This window comes from Drosophila persimilis, unplaced genomic scaffold (genome assembly GCF_003286085.1).
Source record: "Drosophila persimilis strain 14011-0111.01,24,50 unplaced genomic scaffold, DperRS2 tig00000124-arrow-pilon, whole genome shotgun sequence".
Taxonomy (NCBI): Eukaryota; Metazoa; Arthropoda; class Insecta; order Diptera; family Drosophilidae; genus Drosophila; species Drosophila persimilis.
Window position 1 is genome coordinate 4,663,125 of NW_020825294.1, and position 25,514 is coordinate 4,688,638.

The 25,514-nt window shown below is 47.6% G+C and overlaps 4 protein-coding genes and 1 long non-coding RNA gene across 9 annotated transcripts; 2 read left to right on the top strand and 3 right to left on the bottom strand.

The window, feature by feature from the left end:
* Positions 1-348: 348 nt before the first annotated feature.
* Positions 349-783, bottom strand: LOC113565554. Of its 2 annotated transcripts, none has more exons than XR_003408669.1 (3): positions 756-783; positions 572-680; positions 349-510 (listed from the first exon to the last, which is right to left on the bottom strand). It is a non-coding gene; the product is annotated as an uncharacterized LOC113565554 (long non-coding RNA). The 2 variants fall into 2 exon arrangements; XR_003408668.1 differs by having other exon boundaries at positions 572-697; positions 756-782.
* A 1,014-nt stretch (positions 784-1,797) lies between these two features.
* On the bottom strand, positions 1,798-5,489 carry LOC6593523 (homer protein homolog 1). The gene is given in 7 exon segments (XM_026987747.1): positions 1,798-3,293; positions 3,346-3,480; positions 3,536-3,811; positions 3,874-3,952; positions 4,010-4,467; positions 4,530-4,818; positions 5,383-5,489. Coding segments are annotated over 7 exon segments (1,686 nt in total). The 5' UTR covers positions 5,388-5,489; the 3' UTR covers positions 1,798-2,849.
* A 958-nt stretch (positions 5,490-6,447) lies between these two features.
* On the top strand, positions 6,448-12,316 carry LOC6593346 (liprin-alpha-1). Of its 3 annotated transcripts, none has more exons than XM_026987520.1 (14): positions 6,448-6,578; positions 7,115-7,417; positions 7,492-7,593; positions 7,682-8,011; positions 8,089-8,199; positions 8,281-8,568; positions 8,759-8,899; positions 9,301-10,224; positions 10,280-10,902; positions 10,960-11,162; positions 11,227-11,334; positions 11,390-11,709; positions 11,769-11,885; positions 11,951-12,316. In XM_026987520.1, the coding sequence occupies exons 2-14, from the start codon at positions 7,169-7,171 to the stop codon at positions 12,038-12,040; spliced, it is 3,606 nt and encodes a 1,201-aa protein (XP_026843321.1). In that variant the 5' UTR covers positions 6,448-6,578; positions 7,115-7,168; the 3' UTR covers positions 12,041-12,316. The 3 variants fall into 3 exon arrangements, with proteins under 3 accessions (XP_026843321.1, XP_002018747.1, XP_026843322.1); XM_002018711.2 differs by having other exon boundaries at positions 8,759-8,887; XM_026987521.1 differs by lacking the exon at positions 8,759-8,899.
* A 2,786-nt stretch (positions 12,317-15,102) lies between these two features.
* LOC6593345 (tubulin glycylase 3B) lies at positions 15,103-18,169 on the top strand. 2 transcript variants are annotated; one of them, XM_002018710.2, is made up of 4 exons: positions 15,103-16,670; positions 16,725-17,596; positions 17,665-17,880; positions 17,925-18,169. In XM_002018710.2, exons 1-3 carry the CDS (start codon positions 15,344-15,346, stop codon positions 17,818-17,820), a joined length of 2,355 nt encoding a protein of 784 aa, XP_002018746.1. In that variant the 5' UTR covers positions 15,103-15,343; the 3' UTR covers positions 17,821-17,880; positions 17,925-18,169. The 2 variants fall into 2 exon arrangements, with proteins under 2 accessions (XP_002018746.1, XP_026843339.1); XM_026987538.1 differs by having other exon boundaries at positions 17,942-18,169.
* Positions 18,170-19,524: 1,355 nt separating this feature from the next.
* Positions 19,525-24,156, bottom strand: LOC6593344 (tubulin glycylase 3A). Its single transcript, XM_002018709.2, has 4 exons — positions 22,785-24,156; positions 21,346-21,413; positions 20,830-21,274; positions 19,525-20,775 (listed from the first exon to the last, which is right to left on the bottom strand). The coding sequence occupies exons 1-4, from the start codon at positions 24,154-24,156 to the stop codon at positions 19,634-19,636; spliced, it is 3,027 nt and encodes a 1,008-aa protein (XP_002018745.1). The 3' UTR covers positions 19,525-19,633.
* Between the last annotated feature and the right edge of the window lie 1,358 nt (positions 24,157-25,514).

Here is a 25,514-nt window from a genome sequence, read left to right on the forward strand (position 1 = left end):
ACTTCTTAAAAGTTTATCATAAAGCGGAGAAATATAAAACTTGGAAATAAGACGGAAGCTCTTGATTTGTCAATTACAACGAACGTGCATGTGACAGAAAGTACATGACAATCAGCTTTAAAAGTGCGACATTTGGTTTAGTTTTTGAAGCAAAAACATGGATTTTGGATATGGATATTGCGTCAGAATTAATCATCTATCAATAGTGAAGTATTCCAGGCCTTCATGCATTATTTATAAATCTAATCTAACGCCATGCCCCGCTTTTTTGTCACCCAATTCTCTTTGAAATAAGTTGACAATCCCTTTGTTTTTGGTATAAAAATATATAATTATTAGTATCAAAATAGAATATGTGTAATTATCAAAATATATGTATGCTTCAATGGGTTCATAAAAAAACCAAGCGAGTCTGCGGTCAGTTCCACAAAAGTGTGTGAAGTGAGTGAAGAGCATCGACGTCGATGACGTTGACAACGACGGAGACATTAGAAGGGCCCCACAGTTGATCTGTTGGATTATAATACATGCAGTAGTATGGTGGATATTAACTTAATTAATTGTTTCTTACCGAAAGAGCCTTTTAGTTGTTATGTTATTTGTTCGCGTGTAATTGGAAATATACAGGAGCCATTGTTGGTTTGGTTGGTTTGTGTTGCCTACAGAGACCTGTGTAGAGCCTAAGACAGAGATGCGCCTAAATAGAGTGAACTTATTACTCGAGCAGGAACTAAATGCTTTCTTACAAAACGAACCTCTTTTGTTTTCTTTTCACTGTCTTTTTTTGTTTGGTTCTGTTTGTGTTTTTTTGTTTTTCACTTTTTTCTTAAACTAGCTTAAACATAATTTCACTTTATTCTTAATCTCTAGTTAAAATTTAAACCGAATAAAACTTGGAAAATGTAGAATTTTTGTGTTGTTTGTTCCAGCATGGTACACCGAATAATACTAATAATATTTCAGTATTCTCACACGTTGACGAATTTGACAACTCGGGTTTCGTTGGGCATGGATTGCTTGTTTCTGTGTTTTTCGGGGGGAAATATATTTGATAAAATGAACAAGGTAATCGTGGAGAAACTTGTTTGCCAACAACGATTTCGTCCAAATTTGAGCACTGTATCACTGTAGCACTGTATTGAAAACTAATCACTAAATTCCATTAAAAAATAGCCATTTCCCAACGCCAAATATTTTCCCCACGTAAATTCTTGATAAATCGCGGTCCATCGAGGGTATTTTTCACGATTTTAGGAGCATTTACCAATACGGCTAAAGGTTGGACTTTGCTGTAACCCCTTAGCTCGTCCTCGAAGATTACAATTATGAAAGTGTCTCAGTAGCAGAGAAAATGAGCCATAAATATCTAATACCAAATCATACCAAAACAATGCCTGTTTCTTTCTGGCTTTCTTCGGCAGGTGCCAAGCCCCCAAAATCCATCTATAAAAAAGAGAAACCACTTTGATTGAATTTGAGTTTTATTTATTTCATATATTTATGTATATTTCCGCATTTCGTTTGCCTTTTATTATTTAACTGCTAAATTGTTTGTATGTTCAACATTTTCATTTTCATTTTTCGTTTTCGTTATTTTGTATTATTTGCTTGTCAACTGGGATAGATTATGCGTGCAGCAAAATGCTGCATGGCATAACAAGTGTGGCTTGAATATAACCGCAAATGTACAAACTGTACCGCTTCATAACCGTTTCGTTTAGTGGGTTCCGTTTTTAGTGGGCGTGGTGTGGTGTGGTGTGGCTGTGTAAGGAGGATTATTTTTTATATTTTATTATGTACTATTTTGTTGCTGGCTTTTTTCCGAGTTAGCATTTATATTTATATAATTTGTTAATATATTAAACTAGTTTTCCACATGACTCTTGACTTGGTATTCGTTTAAATTACTTTGCTAGGTGTTTTTTTGTTCGTTTATTTGCTGAGACTTTGTGTCTCCCGCGTTCATTCATTTATAAAATTCTCTTTACTTTTCATAGACCATAAATGGTTTCCGTTTTTTCGCCTTCTTTTAGTATGTTTCGTCGTCTAAGTCATTGTTTAGTTATACATACGTTAAATTCATATATTTTTATATATATAGTAGTATTATGTATAATTTTAGTGGAAATTATCAGTATAAATTGCAATAAATTGATGATTGGAGGGGTGTTTCGAATACAGTTTAAAATACACAAAAAATACAATAAATAAATATTTAAATAGGGTTTTGCCTAGCGTTTTTCGAAAATACAATACAAAGTTTTGTCTAAAAATACTACATATAAAAAAAACACGAATACATTTTTCGAGCACATTTACAAAATAAAATGCCAGTCGCTTTGTTCGATAGAATTTCTTTGGGAAATGAGTTTGGGTTTTGGGCAGATGTTTTCATTGTCAAGCTCTCATTAAAAATTAATTAACAATTAGCTGAAAGTGTGTAGAGCACATACATACATACATACATATAATATCATTGTTGTTTATATATTGCATAAATACGAGTATTGCACTGGGAATATTCGCGCACGAGAATTGAATCAAATTTCTTTTAAAAAAGTTGAGACGATTCGAAAATACTGGGGTTGGGGGTGGGTTGGGGTGTGGGGGGCACAAAAAATACGCTATACATACAAATGACGAAATCCAAGCCCACAACGATTTGAGTGGCGGGGCATGGGGGTTACAAATACATAAAGGGGGGTGCGTGCCTTGTTTCCGTTTTGACGTTTTTCTCGCCTTTCTTTTTGTATACAAACTACCAATATATAAAGATTACAAAAATGCCGCCTGACTACATAATTTCTTCTTTCTCCTTCCTTCCTTCCTTCCGTTCGCTTCGATTTTCTCTAATTGTTAATGGAATTTTTCAGCAACAGGGGCAGCCCGGTTTTAGTTTTTGATTTCGATACGAGTATTGTGGCAGTTTTTGCCCCCCCACCAGAGGCGGCTTCGGCAGCCTCCGCAGCGGCAGCGGCGGCGACAGCTGCTTCACTGGCGGCCACGGAGCTGCTGCTGCGGCGTCGCGGTGCCGCCTGTCGTTGGTGCAGCTCCTGCAGCAATGCCGAGTGCTTGTCGAGGGCTTTCAGCTGTGCCGTGTTCTGGGTCTCGTACAGCGACGACTGCAGCTGGGTGTGGATCGAGGTGACATTCGAGAGCGTGCTCTCGGCCTCGGCCATAAGAAAATTGCTTAGATAACGTTTACTAGTTGTGGTTGCTGATGTAGTGGTGGTGGTGGTGGTCGATGATGTCGTTGTAGTTTTGCTTGCCATTGTCTGTTCCTGCGCTGAAACCTATGGAATGCACTTTATAGATAACGAATTACTGAAAGATCTTCGGGCAAACCTTTCTTTTAACCCCCGACTCTGTGTCTCAAGTGCACTTGGCGGGATGTATGACATTTTCCATATCCTTTTGCACGGCATACAGCTCCGACAGCTGCTTGGCAAACAACACATTCAGTTCGCTCAGTTTTGCCAGCTGCAACAAAAGATGTTTATAGTATGCTCTTCGATGATATTCCACTTGCACTTACAGTCTGATCATTGCACTTTTCCCTTAGGGTTAGATTCACCGTCTTAAGCTCTAGTTCCTGCTGCAGCAGCTCGGCCTGCTGTTGCTCCGTGCGCGCCTTCAATGCAGCCACTTCGCGACGCAGCTCATCTTCTGTGGCTCCCCCAGCAGCTGCAGCAGCCGCAGCTCCAGCACCACCGCCCACACGCATCAGATCCATTTCACGCTTTAGACGTATATTCTCCTCCTTGTAGGTGTGCAATTGACGCTTCCATTCGTCCACATTGGCTGTAGATTCCTAAAGAGGAGAGAGAGAAAGGTTTCAGTGTGGGACATGGTTTAATTGAACTGAGATATCACCTGCAATGCACTGGTCAGGCGTACGTTGTTGTTCTTTAAGGTCGCCAGCTCGATTTCCCATTTCTTGGCATTGGCACAGCTACAGAAAACAAGAATACTTTAAGGATCCCCAGGATAATCCGCTGCCATGCCTCACCTTTGTGCCAGTGCCATTTTCAGGCGTTCGTTCTCGTATTTCAGCTGCTGCTCGGCTGTGGCGCCCGCTCCGGGTCCCGTATGCATACCCACAATGCTGCCGCCCGAGGAGATGGTCACACCACCGCCACCGCCGCCGCCTCTTAAATCGCCTGCTCCTACGTTAGTGGGCTGTGGTGAGGGCGTGGCCGAGCCAATATCCGGCTTGCCGTCACTGGTGTTCAGCAGCTTGTGGGAGGGACTGTCCGGGTTGGCGTTCTGTGTGTTTGTATTGCTCATATTTGGCGGCTCCACGGTGTGCGGATCGATGGCAGTATTATCGTTTTGCATGGCCCCAATGGCCCTTCCGGAAATGGGCGAAGTATTGGCCGATGTGGTGGGCGTGACCGCATTCGAGCCGTTTGCCGATTTCATGGCATTCTTGGTGGCCTCCTTAACCTCCTGGAATTTCTCAACAAACTGAAACGGGAAAAAAGAGGGAACCCTTAAGATGGGGGAAACTACAGCCAATCGAGCAGTACCTTTGTTAGCTCTGCCTCGGAGGCAAAGCCCAGGCCATACACCGTATTTGCACGCACATCGCTCCACTGGCCAAACTTCTGGGAGGTCTGTGTGAATGTCATGTTCGGGGTGATGGTGGAGTTGATCACCGCCTTGGTGCCCTCGACGCTTATGATGCGATACAGATTCCGTGAGCTATCATAAAAGAAGCTCACATTCACGGCCTTCATGCTGGCTGTGATCCAGGTGCGTTTCGTCTTGGGATCAATATGGAAAACATGCGCCTGGCAGGTGAAAATCGGTTGCTCGCTGTGGAATATATAGAAAAAAAGAAAGAGAGGGAGAAGAAGTGTGGGTGGGTTCGGCACACAGGTGTGATTAAATTAAAAATTCCATTTTATAACCCCCCTCCCACGCCACTAATTAATATTTAATGCGTATCCTTATCTATTACCAAGACGCTGACATTGCTGCTGTTGGATGCGTATTCCGTGCGTTGCGTCGTCGCGTTCTTTTCTCTTCCTGTTCTGTTTGCGTGGGCGACGGGCGACGGGCGACTGGCGACGAACCGACGACTAAATTGCATTATATGCTTAAGCCCTTTGCCTTTGGCCCCGCAGCCTTGCCTTTGATTCCCGTCTCAAGCACACATCACACACTCTTCTCTTCTATACACATATATAATTGGACAGCCCACCTACTATTACACACCGCACACACATATTTATATATATACATCTACAATCTGTACGTACGTATATATACGCCGCCCGCTACACACCATGGAAATGTCAGCGACACCACCGACGGCGTCGATTTTTCCCACACAATTTTCAATATTTCACCCACAATTACACTCGAAACAGGCCTTACCCCATGGTATTTGTATGCTTTAGCGCTTTGCTGGCTCGTTTGGCAACGAATTAACTTTGGCCCAGGTGTTTATCCGTGTTAATTTGTTGTTACAAAATTCCGTGTTAATTTGTTGTTACCAGTGTGACCAGTGTGACCGACCTAAGAAATATACCGAAATATACCGTCTCATTTAAAAAATATACCGTAAATATACTGACAAATTCAAGTTCTATTTTACATATTCCTCGCTTTTGATATTCCGTGGAATATTACTAGCTGTATAGAACATTTAGCCATGCCCACATAATTTTATCCGATTAGTGAATCTATATTCTAATTGACTGGTTTCTTTTAAACTCTTGCTTTTATTGGATTTCTATATACAGTTGAAAATGAAATTTAATGGGTTGACGAAATCGACAAAATATACCATTAGATACCGATATACCGATATACATTATATAAATATACCGTCGGTTCAATTTTTACCTCTAATAATACCGAAAAGTATTAAAAATACCAGAAACGGTCACACTTGTTCAATCAAATATACCGATAAAAATCGTGCTTAGCCCACTGAAGCCCCTGAAATATAGCTACTCCTGTAGTTCCTTTCCAACGTTTACTTCTGCTTAAAAAAAGAGTTCCATTACACAAGCTGTTTTGCGCAAATAAGGTTGCTACCGATTCAAGACCCGATTCCAAGAGAGCCTTAAAAATCCTTTCTATCCTGCATATTTTCTGGGCTTTATTAATTTTTAGCTTAAATATTTTCGTCTATAGATATTTTTGCATAACTTTTCGAATTTAGCTTATATTTACTCTTAAATTTCAGTGAATCTAAAAAGTGTTTTGCAATTCAAATTTAGACCAGCGAATACGTCGAAAATGTTGCCCAGTCGGTACGTGTCTATTTGTTAACGGTTCAATTTCAAATTCAAATGTTTCCAGCATAAATGTTGCTGTACGATGCTGCCAGATAGCGAGGTAAGTTCGTATTTGCCATTTTTTCGTTCTCCGTTTATGGTCACATCTTTTTCACCGAAGTGGTAACACCGCGAGTTTTGGTTTTTTTCGCACACGATAAAAGTCGGAAATTATTGTAGTTTTGAAGGAATTGCAAAAAGAATAGAGCCCCAGGACATATGCAAAGGCTAGACAGCGGCAAAAGGTGTTGTTGCTGCTGCTGCCCTGCCGCCTCGCGATCGATTGGGGTACGTTTTGCAGCGAAGGAGCACCGTAGCGGAGGGGAGAGTTTTTTCTTGCCTCTTTTTTCACTCTTCGTTTCCCCTTTTCCCCCTTCCGTTTGGTTTTTTTTTTTTTTTTTTGCATAAAAGCCGTCCTCCATATACGAGTTGTAAAGGTGAAAAGGCGTTTCGGCCAAGTTATAGACCAGCTGTTGGTTTTAATGAATGGAATGAAGTGTGTTTCAGTTAATTGTAGTTATAAAATGCTTGAGAGCGACACACCTATGATAAAAAATATGTCACTTGTGCGAAAGAGACGTGTGCGTGCCGTGCTCCTGTGTATGTGTGTGTATATGCTGTGCATGCCAGTGTGTGCGTGGGTGACTCTGAGCGTGTGGTCGAGTGTGCGTGTGTGTGTGTGTAGAAAAACTTGTTATCAATGCGGCGCCTATGATAAAATAAAAGTCTCATTAGACATGTTTCTCCGACCGAAATTCCGATTGGAATTTTGGTATTCCCCTCTCTCAACGCTCCTCTCTCTCTCCATCTCTTGCTCTGTGTAGTGTTGCATGCCTATGTGTGTGTTGCGGCGTGCTCTGGCGTGCCCCAAGTAAATAATGTGGAACATGATGTGCGACGTAATGCCCACGATTTCGGAGGACAGCATATCGCAGCGCTCTTCGCAGTTCAGCGGCGAGGATGCGAATTTCGAGCAGCTGATGGTCTCCATGCTCGATGAGCGGGACAAGCTGATGGACAGCCTGCGTGAGGCGCAGGAGCGGCTGGGCGAGACGGAAGGGAAGCTGCGCGATGTGGAAAAGGAGCGTGATAGTCTCCAGCGTCAAATCAATGCCAATCTGCCGCAGGTAAGTGGAGTGCAGTGGAGCCTCCCAAATGAAAGGATATACTAATAGCGGAATGGTTCCTTTTTGCTTTTTAGGAGTTTGCCACACTCACCAAGGAGCTGACACAGGCACGCGAGACCCTGTTGGAGCGCGACGAGGAGATTGGCGAACTCAAGGCGGAACGCAATAACACCAGGGTAAGAAGCTTTGGGGATTCCACCCCCCGCCGTGAAGTGCATCCCAAATCCCAATCCATTGCTAAATGTGGGTCTCTCTTTCCCGCAGCTTCTACTGGAGCATCTGGAGTGCCTGGTGTCCCGGCATGAGCGCTCCCTCCGCATGACAGTGGTGAAGCGTCAGGCTGCTGCCCAGAGTGGCGTCTCCAGCGAAGTGGAAGTGCTCAAAGCCCTGAAGTCCCTGTTCGAGCACCACAAGGCGCTGGACGAGAAGGTGCGCGAGCGGCTGCGCCTCTCCATCGAAAAGAACAATGTGCTGGAGGAGGAGCTGAATTCAACCAAAGAGGAGCTGACGCAGTACAAGGCGGGCGGCACGGGTGCGGGACCAGGGAGTGGCTCCGTTCCAGGTGGAGGCACTGAGAATGGCCTGAAAGAGAAGGTGCGTACGCAGCTGCAATCAACCGTGTCGGCTAGAGCCCGGTACTAAAATCTTTTCTCGTTTCTGTTTTTCGGTAGATGGCGGGCGGAGGCGTGGGCGGAGCTGGCGGCGGCGTCAATGGGGACGCCAATGAGCTCAACGATTATGCGGCCAAAACCCACGAGCTGCAGACGATCATCGAGAAGCAGGTGAGAGGCGGCAGGCAGCCACACACAGCATCTGTCGAACATGTGTTACCATTCCCCCTGCCCTTCCCTCCCATTTCACAGACCTCCGAACTGTCGCAATGGCAGCGACGTGTCTCCGATTTGAACAACAAAATCAGCGAACTGGAGGAGAATATGTCGCGGGTGCAGAAGGACCACTGCAAGGCGCAGGATCAGTGCTCCAAGCTGCAGCGTGATCTGCGCGAGAATGTGGCCCAAAAGGAGGACCAGGAGGAGCGCATAACCACGCTGGAGAAGCGCTATGTGAACGCGCAGCGCGAGTCCACGTCGCTGCATGATCTGAACGAGAAATTGGAGCAGGAACTAAGGCACAAGGAGGCGCAGCTAAAGGTGGGTACACCCGAACATTTGCACCTGGGCTATGGGCTATGGGTTATCACGGGTTCCCGCCTCTCAAATGTAACTAATAAAACTGCATCTAATCGAAACCCAACCACGTTATTGCTACCCCCCTCAACAAACAAAACACAACACAAAAAAAAACGCGCGCACGCACGCAAAATACCGAAAAACCGAACAGCTGCACGAGGAAAAGATCGGAGCCATTGAGGAGAAACTGGAGCTATCCGAACAGAAGCTTGCCCAACATGCCAAACTTCAGCCCGACATGGAAGAGCAGCTGAAGGCGCGCATGGAGGCGTTGACTAAGGTAGGAAATAAGGTATGCACTCGACAAACTAATATGCGCGCCATGGCCAGGTTCCCATATATGTACGATGACCAAGTATCAGTCAAATTCAATTCAAATTATATGTTCTATGTACTTTATATAGCTCTTTCTTTTTGTACACAAAACAAGAACAAACTCTCTATCTATCTATCTATCTGACTGTCTCTCTCTGTATCTATGTATCCTTTAAATGCACACGAAAATGAACTCTCTTCCGTTTCCTATTCCGTACCAAAATCAGACAAAAACTAAACCTCACTTTTAGCTTTTCATTCCATGCACAATTTTCTACTAATTTCTTTTTAATTTTCGTTACAACATTTATGGCTTGTGGAATGTGATTTACTAAACATTTTCTTTGGCTCCGAAAACAAAAACCAAACCGCTTTCAGGCTCAAGAGAGACATGGATCGGCGGAGGATCGTATACGGGGACTGGAAACGAATCTGGATGAGAAGACCACGGAGGTTGTAAGACTGAACCAGCGTCTCAAGATGAACGAGGAGCACAATCTGCGTCTGTCCTCGACGGTGGACAAGCTGCTGTCCGAGTCCAACGAGCGGCTGCAGGTACATCTGAAGGAGCGCATGCACGCCCTGGACGAGAAGAACGCCCTGACGCAGGAGCTGGAGAAGGCGCGCAAGGTGGCCGAAGAGCTGCACCATGAGAAGAGCGAGATCATGAAGGAGCTCTCCAAGACGCGCCTGGAGATTGAGAACTTTAAGCGGCAGCTGCTGCAGCAGGAGATCGCCTACAATATCCAGCAGACGGAGGCCCTCACCCGGAGCCTGTCGCCCAGCAGCGTGGTCGATGGCAGCGGACAGTTCTCGCGGAGTGCCTCGCACGCCAGCTTCGAGACGCACTCGCTGCGGCGCCAGAAACAGTCGCGGCTGACGGAGGAGAACGCCCTGGCCCGGTCCATGGCCGAGCAGGAGTGGGAGAAGCTGCAGCAGGCGGCGCACGCCCACCAGCAGGCCTACGAGCTGGTGACCAGTGCCCAGGACTGTGACGACGCCGATGTCCTGTATGCGGCCGCGTCGGCGGACATGATGTCGCCATCGGGACACACGGACGCCCAGACGCTGGCCATGATGCTGCAAGAGCAGCTGGATGCCATCAACAATGAGATACGGCTGATCCAGGAGGAGAAGCAATCGACGGAGGCGCGAGCCGAGGAGCTGGAATCGCGGGTCGGCAGCCTGGAGCATGTGAATCTGTTGGCCCGCGGACGATCCATGGACCGTCAGAGTCCGGAAATGAGTGGGAGGAGCACTCCGAATAGCCCTCAAAGGGATTTCATGCAGAAATATCATACGGTAAGGTATCCCTACTCGATTCTGGAGTCCCCATTTGAACGATTCTTTCCTTCAGCTCAACTTGCCCGTGCTGTCCAGCGATGCCTCACGCGAGGAACTCCATGGGGGGATGTCCACCACTGGCGATTCGAGCTCTGGCGGCGCTGCATCACCATTGACGGCCCGTTCGATGCGCTTGGAGCGTGTGGCGCAGGCCCTGGCCCACAGTCAGGAGGAGCTGCGTCGTCGCTCGATTGGATTGAACCCGAATGCGCCCGTTTCCCAGAACCACAACCACATGGCCATGAGCACTCACGGCAGCTACGGCCTGTCGCCTCTGAGCTCGCGCTACGGCAGTCAGGAGTCGCTCCGCCACTACAACACCATGGGCTCCATGTCCATGCTGCAGACACCCACCTCGGGTGTGTCCAGAGAGGCCGCCGCTGCGGCGGTGCAAAAGAAAAAGGGCATCAAGTCCTCGCTGGGGCGTTTCTTTAGCAAAAAGGAAAAGGTCAAGGGCGTCAAGGACACGCTGCCCGATGGCTCGCCCAGCATGATGTCCATCGGCAATCTGTCGATCGGCCTGAGCGAAGTGGACTCCAACTACGATGCCATGAGCATGACGGGAGGCATGATGCCGCGGATTGCCAGTGCGCAGGGATCAAAGATCAGCAGCGTCGACTACGGCAGGCAGAAAAAGTAAGGACTACAACAATTGTTGAAGATCTTTGCATAATAATCCCGTTTCTTTCGCAGAGAGCACGACTATCGCAACGATTTGTTGGGTGAGGCCATGAAGGCGGGCACACCGTTTGCCCTGTGGAATGGTCCCACAATTGTGGCCTGGCTAGAGCTTTGGGTGGGCATGCCCGCCTGGTATGTGGCCGCCTGTCGCGCCAATGTCAAATCGGGTGCCATTATGAGTGCCCTCAGCGATACGGAAATACAGCGGGAGATTGGTAAGGCACTAGCCTCCATCCTCCCACCAATCATTGCTTTAATTGTTGTGTCTCTTGCGTTTAGGCATTAGCAATCCTCTGCACAGGCTCAAATTGCGTTTGGCCATACAGGAAATGGTTTCACTGACCTCTCCCTCGGCGCCACAAACCTCCAGAACCACATTGGCATTTGGTAAGCCCTCCTAAAGAGTCTCCAGATGATGGCTAATCTCTGTTTTTTCATCTAGGCGACATGAATCACGAGTGGATTGGCAACTACTGGCTGCCCGGACTGGGTCTGCCGCAATATCGCACAACATTTATGGAGTGTCTAGTGGATGCCCGCATGCTGGACCATCTGACCAAAAAGGACTTGCGCGGCCAGCTGAAAATGGTGGACAGCTTTCATCGCACCAGCCTACAGTATGGCATCTCAATGCTCAAGCGCTTGAATTACGATCGCACCGAACTGGAGCACAGGCGAAAGATGAGCGAGAATGGACTGTGCGATGTGCTGGTGTGGAGCAATGAACGCGTCATACGCTGGGTGGGCAGCATAGGACTTAAAGTAAGGGCAGAGGAGTGCAAAGAGTCGAAGGGGGATTTAACATTTGGTTTCTTTGATAGGAATATGCCAACAATCTGCTCGAATCGGGTGTGCATGGGGCACTGATGGCCCTGGATGAGGGCTTCGATGCCACTGCCATGGGACTGGCCCTACAGATACCCACACAAAATGCTCAGGTGAGTGGACACTTGACTCCTTTTAAGGAAACCCTAAGGATTACCGAATGTCATATCGTTTTTAGGCTCGCCAAATACTCGATACGGAGTTCAATAATCTACTGCAAATAGCCACAGATCGGAGGCCGGAGAACGAGCAGCGAAGCGCATCCTGATGCAGCTACAGTCCGCCCACAACATCGGTGGATGAGTAATTCAGCGAAAGCAGACCCAAGCAGGCACTACAAAAAAAGACCAGGGGCAAAAGACCTTTTTCCTAAGCCAGAACTAGAAATGAGAGACAGATATGAAATGTTAGCATCAACTAAAAGCCACAAAAAAAATTCTAACAAGAAAGACGCAACGCAAGAGACTCCCCCGCAGCATGATGCACGTCTAATCCATATATATATATATCTATATATATATATATACATATATAAATACACGCATAGTCATACATATACGTATATATATCCATAAAATCAACAACAACAACAAGACAATGTATACAAGACATAGCACATACTCTATATAGGAAATATTGTACGAGATCAAGTTCGTTCGGTTCGGTTCGGCCCGGGATTTTGCAGTGGACTGCCGCTGCCGTGTACAAGTTTTAGAAGCTAAACAGTTTATAATTATTATATTTTTTACCAAGTGACATATATAATTTACACACACATATATTGTATATATATATAAACGATATAGTGTAATTGGGCTTGCAATAGACTAACAGTATTTTGTTTTATATAGCTATGATTGTTCAGAGATCGGACAGAGAGACAGGCGTGCTTCGAACCAAATTCGTAACCAAACATTGTTTGTTATATAATTTTTATGGCATTTTTTTGTACAGTTTTTTATTTATAATTCATTTAAAGTACAGTTTCTTTTGTATTAATTTTTTTTATGTACATCGTAAAAACTGAAAGAACAACATGCACAACAATCAGGCATACATATATAGTAAATCGCTGCATATATATATATATATATATACGATACACAAACACATATATAAAGCTCACTTCTATAAACAGTAAATATATATATATATATATATATATATATATATAGAATATATTATCAAGCATACGTGTAACTAACAAAAGAAAGTATTAAAAGAGGGAGGAAAGTGGAAGTGGAAGATGTGGATCGAATAAGTCGCAAGCGCCCATTGAAAAATCAACTATTTACACACAATCTTATATATTGTATACATACATACGAGATGAATCCAGTAATCGAACAAGCTTTAAGGGCAAACTAAACCTAAAACTAAACATAAACCTAAAACTAAAAACCTAAAAACCTAAAACGTAAAAACCTATAAAAAACTTAACTCTTAGCCTGTGCTTAAACTTTCTCTTAACTCGAGCATCATACAATTATTTGGCATCTTTAAATAATTCGTACGAATAATATTCAAAACACAATCTAAAAGCATATCCATTGTTTTTCAAAACAAACCCCCAAAAAAATCCCCTTTCCATTTTCTAAGTTGTTACGTTTAAGGTCTGTTCTGTTCGGAAACCCTCTAATTAAGTTATTTTCTGATGTACTTATTTGTGCAGATCTACATTTAAAGCACACAAACTGCCTGCATGTCCATGCATGCTCCATGCCCCATGCCCCATGCCCCGTACATACTGCTTCAGTTGTTGGATGTTTCTGTTCTGTGCATTACGTATTTTTAAGTTCTAACCAAAATCGTAACTAACGCTTGTCTTTAAGTTGAAAACCAATATGTACGTATGATTAAAAGAGGTATAAACATTTAAATTTAGTTGTACGACAAGTATAAATATCTAACTATAACAAATACTAACAAGACAAGAAGCATACTTAATGAAATTATTTCAAACGTATTAGCAAAATTAATAACAACATAAAAACCATGCGTAAAAGAACTTCTAAACAAGGGCAAAACTTATTTATGTATGTAAGCGACGGTAGCATTAAAGCAAATATTTATGATGTGTAACCCTAAATTTACTAAATACGAGTACTAATGCAAGATCTAAGTTAATTTAAACGGAGGACGGATCCATCGAGGGCGGATCGAGTATCGATTGATTGGTTTAATTGTTGACTTTTTGTTGAATAATCCGCGAAAAGAAGATCTAAAGTAACTAAAGTAAAAATAATGACACTAAAAATATATAAATTGATGATTACACGCAGCATATGTAAATACTATTATATATTTCAAAAATAATATTGTGAAAAGCATGGAAAGCGGAAATGGAAAAACAATACTAACAATTTAGTAAAGGCGTAAAATTCCGATTTAGGAGTTTTTTATATGTACCATATATATTTGAAAAGATGAGAAAAAAAACAAGCAAACCAACAAAAAGCAAAACAAAAACACACACAAAAGCAAAAACAAAATGAAGAAAATATAACTATAAATTAAAATTTATTACAAAAAAAAAAGATAATAACCAAAACAAATGGTTTCATTCGTTGAGGAACCAACGAGGGATCTTCTATGAATGATCAGTGATCGGCGCATTGGAGCTGTTTTCCGTACGTATACTTTTTAAATTATTTTAGGGGTTTGGTAGACTTTGAGATCGGTGCTTATTGGCCCATGGGAAGGCTATTGAAGTACATTGGAGTACAACTACTGTACTATTTATAAAGACACTAGCTGTAGCCTATCACGTTTCGGATAAGAAATGAGGAGCCAAACAAAGAAAACCTTTCATTTAAGTTTAGTTTTGCAATACTTGTGGGTTTCCCGCTACCGCCAGATCAATCTTCAATTGATCTTCTACGGTTTCTGCCCTTGCAGAACTCCCACCATATCCCCCCATATATAGCCCATAACCATCTTGGGACTGCATTTTTTGATTTCTCAAAACTTAAGCTCAATCAGGTCAGAGCTTTTCAAGTTTTTAAGTCATCCACAAACCAATAGACCCTTTTTATACATACTATAGATTGTAGATGGCTAGACTTGGCAGAGAATGGATCCAAATTGGATGAACATGATCAGACGTCTTTCATAGAAAACCTACCACTGCAAGGGGGTTATCCAATGCTTTGGCAACCAAAGCTATTCTTCCTTTTCTTCGAACTTCGACAGGGGCAACCTTCGATTCCAGTGCCTCTCCAGTTTTACTCACTTGATTTTATCACGACTATAGTTTTTAATTTTTGGTCTCAAATTCGCTTTTTGTATGATAGGAAATGTTTTTTATGTCAATAAAGATTTTTCGTCTGTGAATGAGCCACTGTTCGAAATTGTTTGGCTTCAGCTTCAAAATTCCTCGTTAATTTGGAGCCGGCGGACCAGCTGCTTTGGCAACGAACACACACCGCTCACAGAGGACACGGATTATCCTACAGACCACCAGACTTCCTAGCACCTAGCACCTAGCACCTCAATCGTTGCCATAAGCACACAGCCCGACACTGCCGCTGCCACTGCCACTGCCACTGCCCCAAGGACCTCTTCCAGCAGCATGACCAGCAGCCAGCCTATGCAGAGTGGGGCAGCCACGAGTAATCGCACTCACCGGTATTACAATCCCGTCTCGAAGATCCAGTCGCTCATCCACAACCTGGACGCTGAGCTTGTGCAGCTGTGCAAGCAGTGTTCGGTGCCAAAGCCGCCGACTAGCAGCAACATGAATGCCAGCGCCCGCCACAGCAGCTACGGATTGGGGTCGGCAGCCAGCACACCGCAAAGGGGTATGCTGGCCAGCCACTATGACCAGGATAGCATCGACAAACTGCTGGCACGGGCTCGGTCCATATCGGTCCAGAGATCGACCTCTGGGGCCACCACACCCATGTCTCTGGCACCCGATGCCCAGAAGCGGCAGCTGAGGAACGTGTACCGGACGCGGGTGATCGATGCGTATCGCAATAGGAGGATCTTCACGGTGTACGGCAACTATCATACAGTGCGACGGGCCCTGGTGAGGCGTGGCTGGCTGGAGAAGCTGCCGCCCACGCGGTACGCGAAGCTGCAGTCCATGTCCGAGGATGCGCTGCTGGAGCATGCGCGGCGGGGCAACGACTACGAGACGGTGGTCATATCGAAGATGATCAATCACTTTCCCTCCTTCTTCATTTGGCAAGGCAAGGGCCAGCGCGATCAGTTCTCCGAGGTGCGGCCATACCGCAATCGGGTGAGGCGCAGCCACTTCCTGGACTTCTCCACGAAGGTGGGTCTGGTCGGGTGCGCCGAGCAGGAGCGCTGGTTTCGCGAGGACGGCGTCTGCGGCATGAGCTATCCGCGCTTCTACCGTCTGGGCGGCAACAACGTGGAGGAGCGCATGGCCTTCATCGAGGACTACCAACAGACCCAGGCGCGCTCCCTGCTGCGCTACATCGTGGATCACAAGCCCGCAGAGCTGATAGATGCGGACAGCGGCAGCATCATGAGCACCACCCTGGACTTTGCCCTGTCCAAGGTCAAGCAAATGGTCAGACAGGCGGAGCACTACTCCCTCGACGATGCACGGGCCAAGTCACCCACCCCGGCCGAAGTCGTAGAGACCCAAAGCTTCATGATGCATTCCGCGGATGTCCTGAAGTCGCAGGCCAAGTTCCGGGTAAACGATAAGGTCATGACGGAGTATGCCCGCCTGGCCAGGCAATACCTCGACCAGATCGAGGGCCTGCGTCCCGACTACAGCTGGGACGGCAGCCGCAATCTGTGGATCCTCAAGCCGGGCTATCAGTCCCGAGGCATTGGCATCGTCATACGCAACTGTCTGGACGACATTCTCCAGTGGACAACGAACAATCAGAACAAAAAGTACATTGTCCAGAAGTACATAGGTGAGTGGTATTCAATAGGGGATTCCCATGGTTCATTCTCCCCTGCCTTTGCAGAACGTCCATATCTGGTGTATCGCACAAAGTTCGACATACGACAGTATATGCTGCTGACGATTGGGGAGTCCAAGGTGACCGTCTGGACGTATCGCGACTGCTATCTGCGCTTCAGCTCGCAGGAGTACACCCTGGACGATCTGCGGGAGTCGATCCATCTGACCAACAACTCCGTGCAGAAGCGCTACAAGAACAAGCTGAGTCGCGATCCCCGCCTGCCCAAGCACAACATGTGGTCGCTGGAACAGTTCAAGGCGCATCTGCGGCATGTGGGTGCTCCGGAGGGTACGTGGGCGAACATCTACAATGGCTTCAAACAGAATCTGGTGGCCGTGGTGATGGCCAGCCTGGACGAGACCGAACTGGTGAAGAACGCCTTCGAGCTGTATGGCTGCGACTTCATGCTGGACGAGCAATTCAACCCCATCTTGATTGAGATCAACTCAACGCCGGATCTGTCGCCCTCGACGGAGGTTACGTCCAGGATTTGTCCCGTTGTCATCAAGGACTGCATACGCGTGGTGGTGGATCTGGCCAAGAATCCCCAGGCCCCCACGGGCCTGTTCGAACGAGCCTTTGAGGTCAACTACACCGTCAACAATGGTGCCGATGTCCAGCACCCCCTGGAGCTCAACGGCAAGCAGATGACCATCTTCGAGAATCTCCCACCCAAGGTCAAGCCGAACAATCGGACCCTTATGCTCCGCAAGATACTCAACAAAGTGAGGGAGTCTGCGAGCAGCAAGCTGGACAAGATCAAGGACAAGATTGAGTCCCCAGCCAAAGCGTCCAAAGTGGCCAAGGCGGCCAAAGTGCCCAAAGTGGCCAAGGTGGCCAAAGTGGCCAAGGCAAGCGTCTCCTCCAAGAAGAAGGTAAGTTGGGTGCTCAGAAAATGCTCAGAAATCAATCTTCAAGGATTCCCTGGTTTTCCCCCCAAAAGAAAGCAGTAAAGAGCGCTACTGCCTCGAAGGCGAGTTCGGGGGCACCCTCGGTGCAGGTCTCTGTGACGCAACAAGTGGGACATGTGGGACCCAAGCCGATCCTCACCTCATCCACACGCGAGAATCTCGCACTACAGTACACAGCACCAAAGTGAACGCTTTTGGGAGGACTGTACCTGGATAACTGATGGCACAACCGCAAATATAAGCAAGGGGTAAGTACACTGATATCTTGGACATCACTTAACCCACGAGGCAGCTGTATCCCCACCCTAGAGACCTTTATGTTTTGGAGCTGGAGGGGTCTGTACGGGAATCCCTGCTCTGCTTATAAAATTAACTAGGAAGTAACGGCACTTTGGACAAAAGTGAAATTCAACTTTCAGCATTTAAATATGGAACACAAGGAAATCTGCAAATCATATAGTGTTTCTTTTAACGGCACATCAACAGGATATAAAAAGGACTTTTAATAAAGCTGTCGATAAAAAATGTGAAACGTAACAAGTACGAGCACTATAATTGTTTAGGAGTAGGACCAGAAATGTTTGGAACGATCAGGGGAACGTACCGCAGCAGGGGGGGAAAGGGGAGGCAGCAAACTTTTAATTGTACCAGCGATAAGTTCTCTAACAACTCCAACAACAAGAGAAGGAGAGAAGATATAATGCGCGCTGCACCTAAACACCCGCTCACTCTTCATCTCACTCCCACCAACAGGTGACACAACCCACACTCCATTACTCCAACAACAAAAGAAGAAGAAGGAGACAAGAAAGATTGCGCGAGTACCTCGCTGCACCTACACCGTTTGAGCTTAAGCCCTCTCGCTTTTCATCTCACTCCCACCAACAGGTGACACACACCCACACACTCTTTTGATCTCCCTCTGCAAAACGAGCGCAGAGATGAGCAAGCAATTAGCAAAAGAGAGCGAGAGAGTGGGAGAGGCGAATTGGAAGACGAGCAGGAGAGCATGAAATGAACGCGCGCTCTCACACAGGTTTTTTTCTTCACCGCAAGCACGTGCACGTTCAAGTCGGCTCCGCGTTTCGGGCCCGGAAAAGCCTAAAAATAGTCAAAAATCAAAGGCCAAAATGTCGCGAAAGAAGTGTCGTTTAGTGGTGCATTGTTCAAACATGAAAAATTACCAAAAACTGCGTTTTAAAGCCACAAAAATGTGCTGGATCAAGGGCGCGGGCGAAGCAAGCGGCAAAATGGCCACAAAACTGCAGATCCGAGACGGAAACGTACGAAAATAAAAGCAAGTGGTTAAGGGCATGTTATTTTATGCATAAATCTTTGTTTTTCATGAGCAAAAGTCAGCGGAGCACCCACGGGCTCAATAAGGCGTCTCACAATTTCGCGTTCGGTCACGTGATGTCTGTCTGTCTGTGCGTTTGTGTGGGTGCAAAAATTGCATATTAGGGGCGAAGTTTTGTCCCTTTCCCACTCAATGTTGTAGTAGGCGCCGTGAAGAAGCAGAGGGTAGAAAGAAAACAGCAAAAGCGCTTAGCGTCGGCGCTCGCCTTCCAAGGTGTTTTTTTATGGCCATTTTCTTGAAATTATTGTGTTCTTTTGCTTGTGCGCGTGAGTTTGCGGTTTTGGTTCGTAAAAAGCGGAAAAAGCGGAGTTTTCCAGTGGTACGTTTTTGTCAATTCGTTCGGAATCGACGCGGTTAACGTAGTTTCGAGAGAGGAAAAGCAAACGAAGCAAGGAGAACGTAAAGGCTCAAGATGATGGGCCAAAAGGTAAGAAATTTTGTTTTATGTTTCTCTGTACTCTTTGCATATTGTTTTTTCTTCTCTCTCGCTCTCCCTCTAACATAAATGGGAGCCATCATGTAATCGTAAAGATCCTTTACACCTTAAAACTATTACGATATGTTTATTTATATTTCGACTTGACATGACCTTTAGTCGGGGGGCTACCTAGCTACGCCTCTGCATGGCAGTGTTGGTGTACTTCTCAGCCGACGGGCAGCGGAGGAGCGGGGACCGCCAGTGTGGAGTTGTTCAGTTTGTTGGCCAGCGCTGTGCGGGGACTCAGGACCTGGCCCTGGGACAACTGCAGTTCGCTGGTGGCCTGTTTGAGGGCCGCCACAATGGGCTCTCCCCGGTGCAGGGCCTGCACCGAGATGCTGATCGGCAGGCGGGGACCATTGGACTTTCTGCCGAAGGTCCTGCCAATGGCATGGATGCTGGCCGTGCTCTCGATCTCCGACTTGGTGCGCAGGAAGCGACGCGAAGGTAACGGCGTGCCAGTGCCTGTGGCAGCGGCAGCGGTAGCGGCAGCGGCAGCTGTGGCCTGAGCCTTGGCCCGGCAGAAGGCGGAGGAGGCGGAGCTGGTGGTGGCAGTGATGTTGCGAAGACTCCGCCACTTGCGTTCGCTGATCGCCGGAGCTGTGGCCGGAGCAGGCGTCTCCGGGGGCTCTGGCTTCTCCATCAGATGGCTGTCGCTGCCGTTGGATGTGTAGTTCTTGATGAGGATCTTGAACTTCTTCTCGGTGCTGTCCACGGGATTCGTGGAGCTGAGACGCGGCCCACAGCTGCGTTGCCGCTTTGGCGGCAGGGCCGTACTGGTGCTGGCCTCTCCGGGCAGCGTTCCCATGGTGTTGCGCTTGTGGGAGGCACTCAGCAGCTGAGTGATGGAGCGACCCGCCTGCTTCAGCAGATACGGACAGGCGGAGGCGGACGATGATGGGGGAGGTCCTGCTGTGAGGGCTGCCGGGGATCTGATGGACGTCGCCTGCTGACTGCTGCTGAGGCTGCTGCGACTGCTGCTCAGAGGCTCCACCATGTACTTTTCCATGTACTCGGTGGCGTTGAAGGTGGGCATGGCCCGGTGGATGCGCGATATGCTCGTCGCGGGATGCAGGATGGCCGACCGCTGGCGGTAGACGCTGCTGGTGGCCAGGGAGCGCTCCTTGCGCTGCTGCTGGTAGTAGTAGTTGTGGTGGTTGTGGCTGTGGTTCACCTTGTGCAGCAGCTGCTTGCCCTTGACGAACAGATTGAGGCCCATGTAGGCGGGCGTTGGAGGCACCACCTGCCGGTAGGCGAGATCGAAGTTGCCCATGTCCGCCTTGGGGTCCGTGCGACGATCGATCACGACTGCAGAGGACTGTAATTAGAGACTTTTGTACTTCGTGCTCGAAGGACACTCACCCTTGACCACATCCTCCAGGCACTGGGGACACATGCGCGCCGTGACGCTCGTGGTGGCCCCCAGATCCGGACTGGAGTTGATCTCGATGAGCCACGGATAGAAGTTCTCGCAGATCATGAAGTCGGCGCCAAACAACTCGAACGTGTTCGGCCGCCTGTCCATGTTCTCCTGCGAGGCCAGCATGCAGCCTACAATGGCTTTCCTCATGCCCGGAAATATCCGCTCCAGCCACATGTTGTACTTCCCGATTTGTCGCAGATACGCCTGGAAGGAGTAGCAGTCCCACATGTTCTCGCTGGGCAGCCGCTTGTCCCGCTTCCCGTTGGTGTACTTCTTCTGGATGGCGTAGTTGGTGAGGTGCACCGACTCGTGGTGGTTGCTCAGCGAGTACTCCTGCGAGCTGAAGCGCAGATAGCTCTCTCTGTAGAACCACACCACCAACGGCTGTGGGCGGTGGGCGGTGGGGGGTAGTGGTTAGATTATGGCTTTCATTGGGGAAGGGTCTTAAGAATCACCTGTGTGTTTGTTATCAGAAACCATTGGCGTATATCGAACTTTGTTTGGAAGAGTATAAGCGGTCGTTCTGAAAGGGGAGAAAAGGGTTTATTAATTCAAAAATTCTGTGTATATTTCTAGGTTAAAGAATTCCTCTAGTGTTGTTTTTTTGGGGGTGTATTTTTCTATATTTTTATAAAATATTATAAAAAGATATACAGTCGCGAGCAAGTGTGGATACATAAAAAAGATACGATCTTTTCAGTTTAAAGCGCCTGTAAAATTTTTAAAAATTCATCAATCCTTGTGATTTTTGTTTTTATTAATTCTTGAAGTTAGTGTGAAAGAAAAAAAACATTAATTTCAATTCAAAGAGATCCTTTTCCTTAAGAGATTTTAATTAAAAAAAAGTCCATGCATCCACTTTTTCACGTCTCAAGTTTTTTTAGTTTAATATTTTTTTAAAATATATTTTTTCCAAAGGTCCTTAGCTTTTATCACATTCAAAATAAGTTTTGGCATACTCTGGACTAAATTAATTATTTCCCTGGTACACGATTTTTCCGCTCTCTCCTAAATTTTTTGTTGAAAGGCCAAAAGAGAGCGCTCAAAACCCACCCCCAGATCGACCGCTCTCTCGTATCAAACATCGTATCAGCCGAGTTTTTGCTTCAACCTTCGTATGAATACCCCTTATAAAAGCATCCTCAGCTTCTTTACCACATTATAATCGAAAGCCAAAGTCTTTCTCCAGCGATCTATGAAATTTCCTAATCGTTTGATGAATGTTACAGCCAAAATCAAGAGAAATACGAGATTTAATTGCCGCAATCTCGAAAAAGAATAGATTTCGCGGAAATTCTTGAAATCCAATAGTGTACTTTTCATTTCTGGCTTTTATTTGTACAAACTTGGATTGAAATTCAACTGTCTCCTGTGCAGACAACTTGTTGCATGCCTCAGAAGACAGCAAATTATGATTTGTGCCTGCAAAACGAGCACACGACAGCCCTACAGAAAGGCCCAAATGATTGCGTTTTTAGGCCAAATTTTGTATGCATTGTACCGCGGATTGTATCGGATGTACGAAGGATATGTTTTTGGTATACTCGCAGGAGTCCGAGTGGAGGAGATGTGCGTGCGTGTAGACACCACAACTGACTGACGTTGGGAGTTACCCCCAAAATGAGGGGACCCAGAGACGGGGGGAAAGGGGAGGGCTGGGGTGGCAGTAGAACAACTTTGGCACCGGCCTGATTTACGACCTAGTTTCCGTTTCCTGTGTTTCAGGTTTGTTTATATCGTTTTCTGGTGGGATTTTGCAAATTTTCGTGGGTCTGCAACCAAGATCCTTTATCCCATATCGATTGGAACAGCCTATTTCGTAATAATGGGTTTAAATGGGGCAACTTTTGTGTAATTCTTTGGGATTCGGGTCGCTTAAAGTCGTAGCACTCACCTATGTACTTTTGCACCACATAGCGACTCTTGGAAGCTATCGAGGGATTCACAACGCCCAGGATTTTCTTTAGGTTGTCCATCAGGAGTATGCCCCGACCGCGACACTTGTTGGCCGGCTTGACGATCCACAAATTCTGATAGCCATCGAGACTGTACTGCGGCCAGTGGACCTTCATTTTGTCCACCAGCGAGAGACAGCTCTTGGCCATGTGCTCGAGCCGCTGGCCATCGTGCTGGATGCGGCCGTCCTCGTTGACCAGCTGCTGGTGCTGGTAGAGGAAGGCGTCCCAGTCGTGCTCCCAGATCTTGGGCGGATCCTCGAAGTCGATGTCGTTGTGCTGGCAGCTGTCGAGGTACTCCACCAGTCGCTTGTAGGCGAAGTCTATCGAGGAGTAGGGTATCTTGCCGGCGGCGGAGAAGACGGCCTCGGGCCCCTGTTTGTGGTAGCGGCAGAGCACGGCCCGCAGGTAGGCCACGCAGGCCGTCAGCTTGAAGTTGTCGACGAACTCGCCCAGCTCCTCGGGACTCCAGACGTTGTAGCAGCGCGGGAAGTACATCTCGGCCGTGCCCTCCTCGAAGAACCAGTGGAAGTCGCGCAGCTGGCTGCACAGGCCCTCCTTGGAGGTGAAGGGGGCCCGGTGGAATTTGTTGATCGTCATGCCGGGATTCTTGGCCTGGTCGATGTAGTCGCACTTCTCCTTCCGGTTCGTCCACAGAAAGTCCACGGGCATGTGCTCCAGGAAGCGCGACATGATGTTCCGCTCGCACTTCTGGATGTACTGACGCCGCGTCTCGCCGGCCTTGCGCTTGGGCAGCCGCTGGGTGAGATCCTCGTAGGTCATCTGGCCCGCCGGCACCACCTTCCGATGCACATCGAGCTTCTCCACCCATCCGCGCGCCAGCAGTGCGTTCCGCACCGAATTGAAGCACCCGCGGATGGTGAAGATCTTGTTCTGCTTGGCCGCCTCCTGGGCCTTGCGTCGCAGCTCATTCATCCGCTCCGTGGTGATCCAGGTGCGTCGTGCCGCATAGTTGCTGGGTGCCCCCAAAGGCTTGGATGCGGATCTCACGGGCAGGTTCTCCTTGTTGCCGCCGTCCGGAGTGCGAGTCACTGCCTTCTCGGGCGGCGGTGGCGGCGCCGGAGGTGCTGGCTTTTGCGGCGTGTCGCCGGAGTGCGACGGAGGCGTCAGCTGGATGACGGGCACCGCAGTGAGCGGCACAATTGTGGCCGGTGTGGGCGGCGGTGCTGCCGGCGGGCTCTGCGACAGCACCTTCTTGGCCAGCGTGGCGCTGGAGCATTTCTGCGGGGGCAGCTCCCGCAGGAGTTGCTCCTTGGCGCGCTGCGGTTCACTGCTCGGACGCGTCTGCATTGCGGAGGCGCTTGCTCGCTCTCCAAGCACCGCCAGCCGACTAATTCGATTTTGGCTGCAGTGCAAAATTATCGCGTTTACCTCGTCCCTGTCCTCCCCGGGGTCTGGGCTGTGGGCCTCACTGGGCCACTGGGTGAATGGGTGAATGGGTGAATGGGTTGCCTTTGTCTGGTTGTTAGCCCCCGGGGCGGGCGGTGGCTGCCTGGCAACCATTGAGCCAGAAATAAGTTCACAAGTTCACTTGGAACGACTCTATTTATAGCATTTACCTGCTCAACTATACGATGGCTTCTAGCCGGAGCCAGGCCTGCAGTAGATACATAGATACATCCGCATTTTGCACTTTTCGCGTTGGGTTAGGTCGACATAGAATGGATGTTTAGGGCCGGTTACTAAGCGATATGTTTGGGTGACATCAAAATGACCTTCAACAAAACAGAATACGAAATAAGAACTACGAATAGTTTTGGGATGGATTATTGAATGCAAGCGATAATTGGAGATGAAGGATACATTGCTATTGACCTTTTCCGTTACCTAGATGGAGAGATATTTCTAGTACCGAATGAGGTTTTTGCACGATACCAGTATTTGTTTTCCATCCGTCATACATGCAGCCGTGGGTGTCGTCTCCGTCATCAGCGTTTGCTGCTGTTGTTTGGCGTCGGCGTTGACGCTGCTGCCGCTGCTGCTGCTGCTGCTGCTGCTTGGGGGGTGTCATCGGCATCGTTGTCGTCACTGGGAAGCGCGTGGACGACGTGGAAGCGACGTCAACGCCAATGCGGCCTCTCTCGTATGGAAAGCGTTTCGGAAAAGTCAGTCAAAGGTGGGATGGGGGGGATGGGGGGGCGGGGGACTTGATGGATGGCAGTCTTGTCTGCAATTTGTTCAATTTTCGCGCAACGGCGCGGAAACCGAGGGTAACTTTTCAATTATTTGTAAAATAATCAAGTTAACTGCCACCACAATCAGGGCGCCGCGAGGGGGGTGGGGGGCTTTACATCGGTTCCATGTGCCACGTTCCCCCCCTCCCCCTCTCTTGGGGAGTGTGTGTGTGTGTGTGTGTCTCCGTTTCGAAAGGGTATTTGGTTCAAGGACAATTTAGCCGCAAAACTTGATTCGCAGCGGTTTCTGCACGAGTCGGTGGAAAAGTTATGCCTACAAAGTTCCGGCACACGGCAACACCTACTCCGCGGGGGCATGTCCCGACTCCGGTGTCCTTGCGTGCCGACAACTTTGCGACCTCTCCGTCCCTCTCCATCTCCCTCTCCCTCTCCCTCTCTCTCCCTATTTGGGGGCCTTTGTCTATTTTATTTATATTTTAATAAAAAATTAAACTGCCATGGATCGTGCACTCG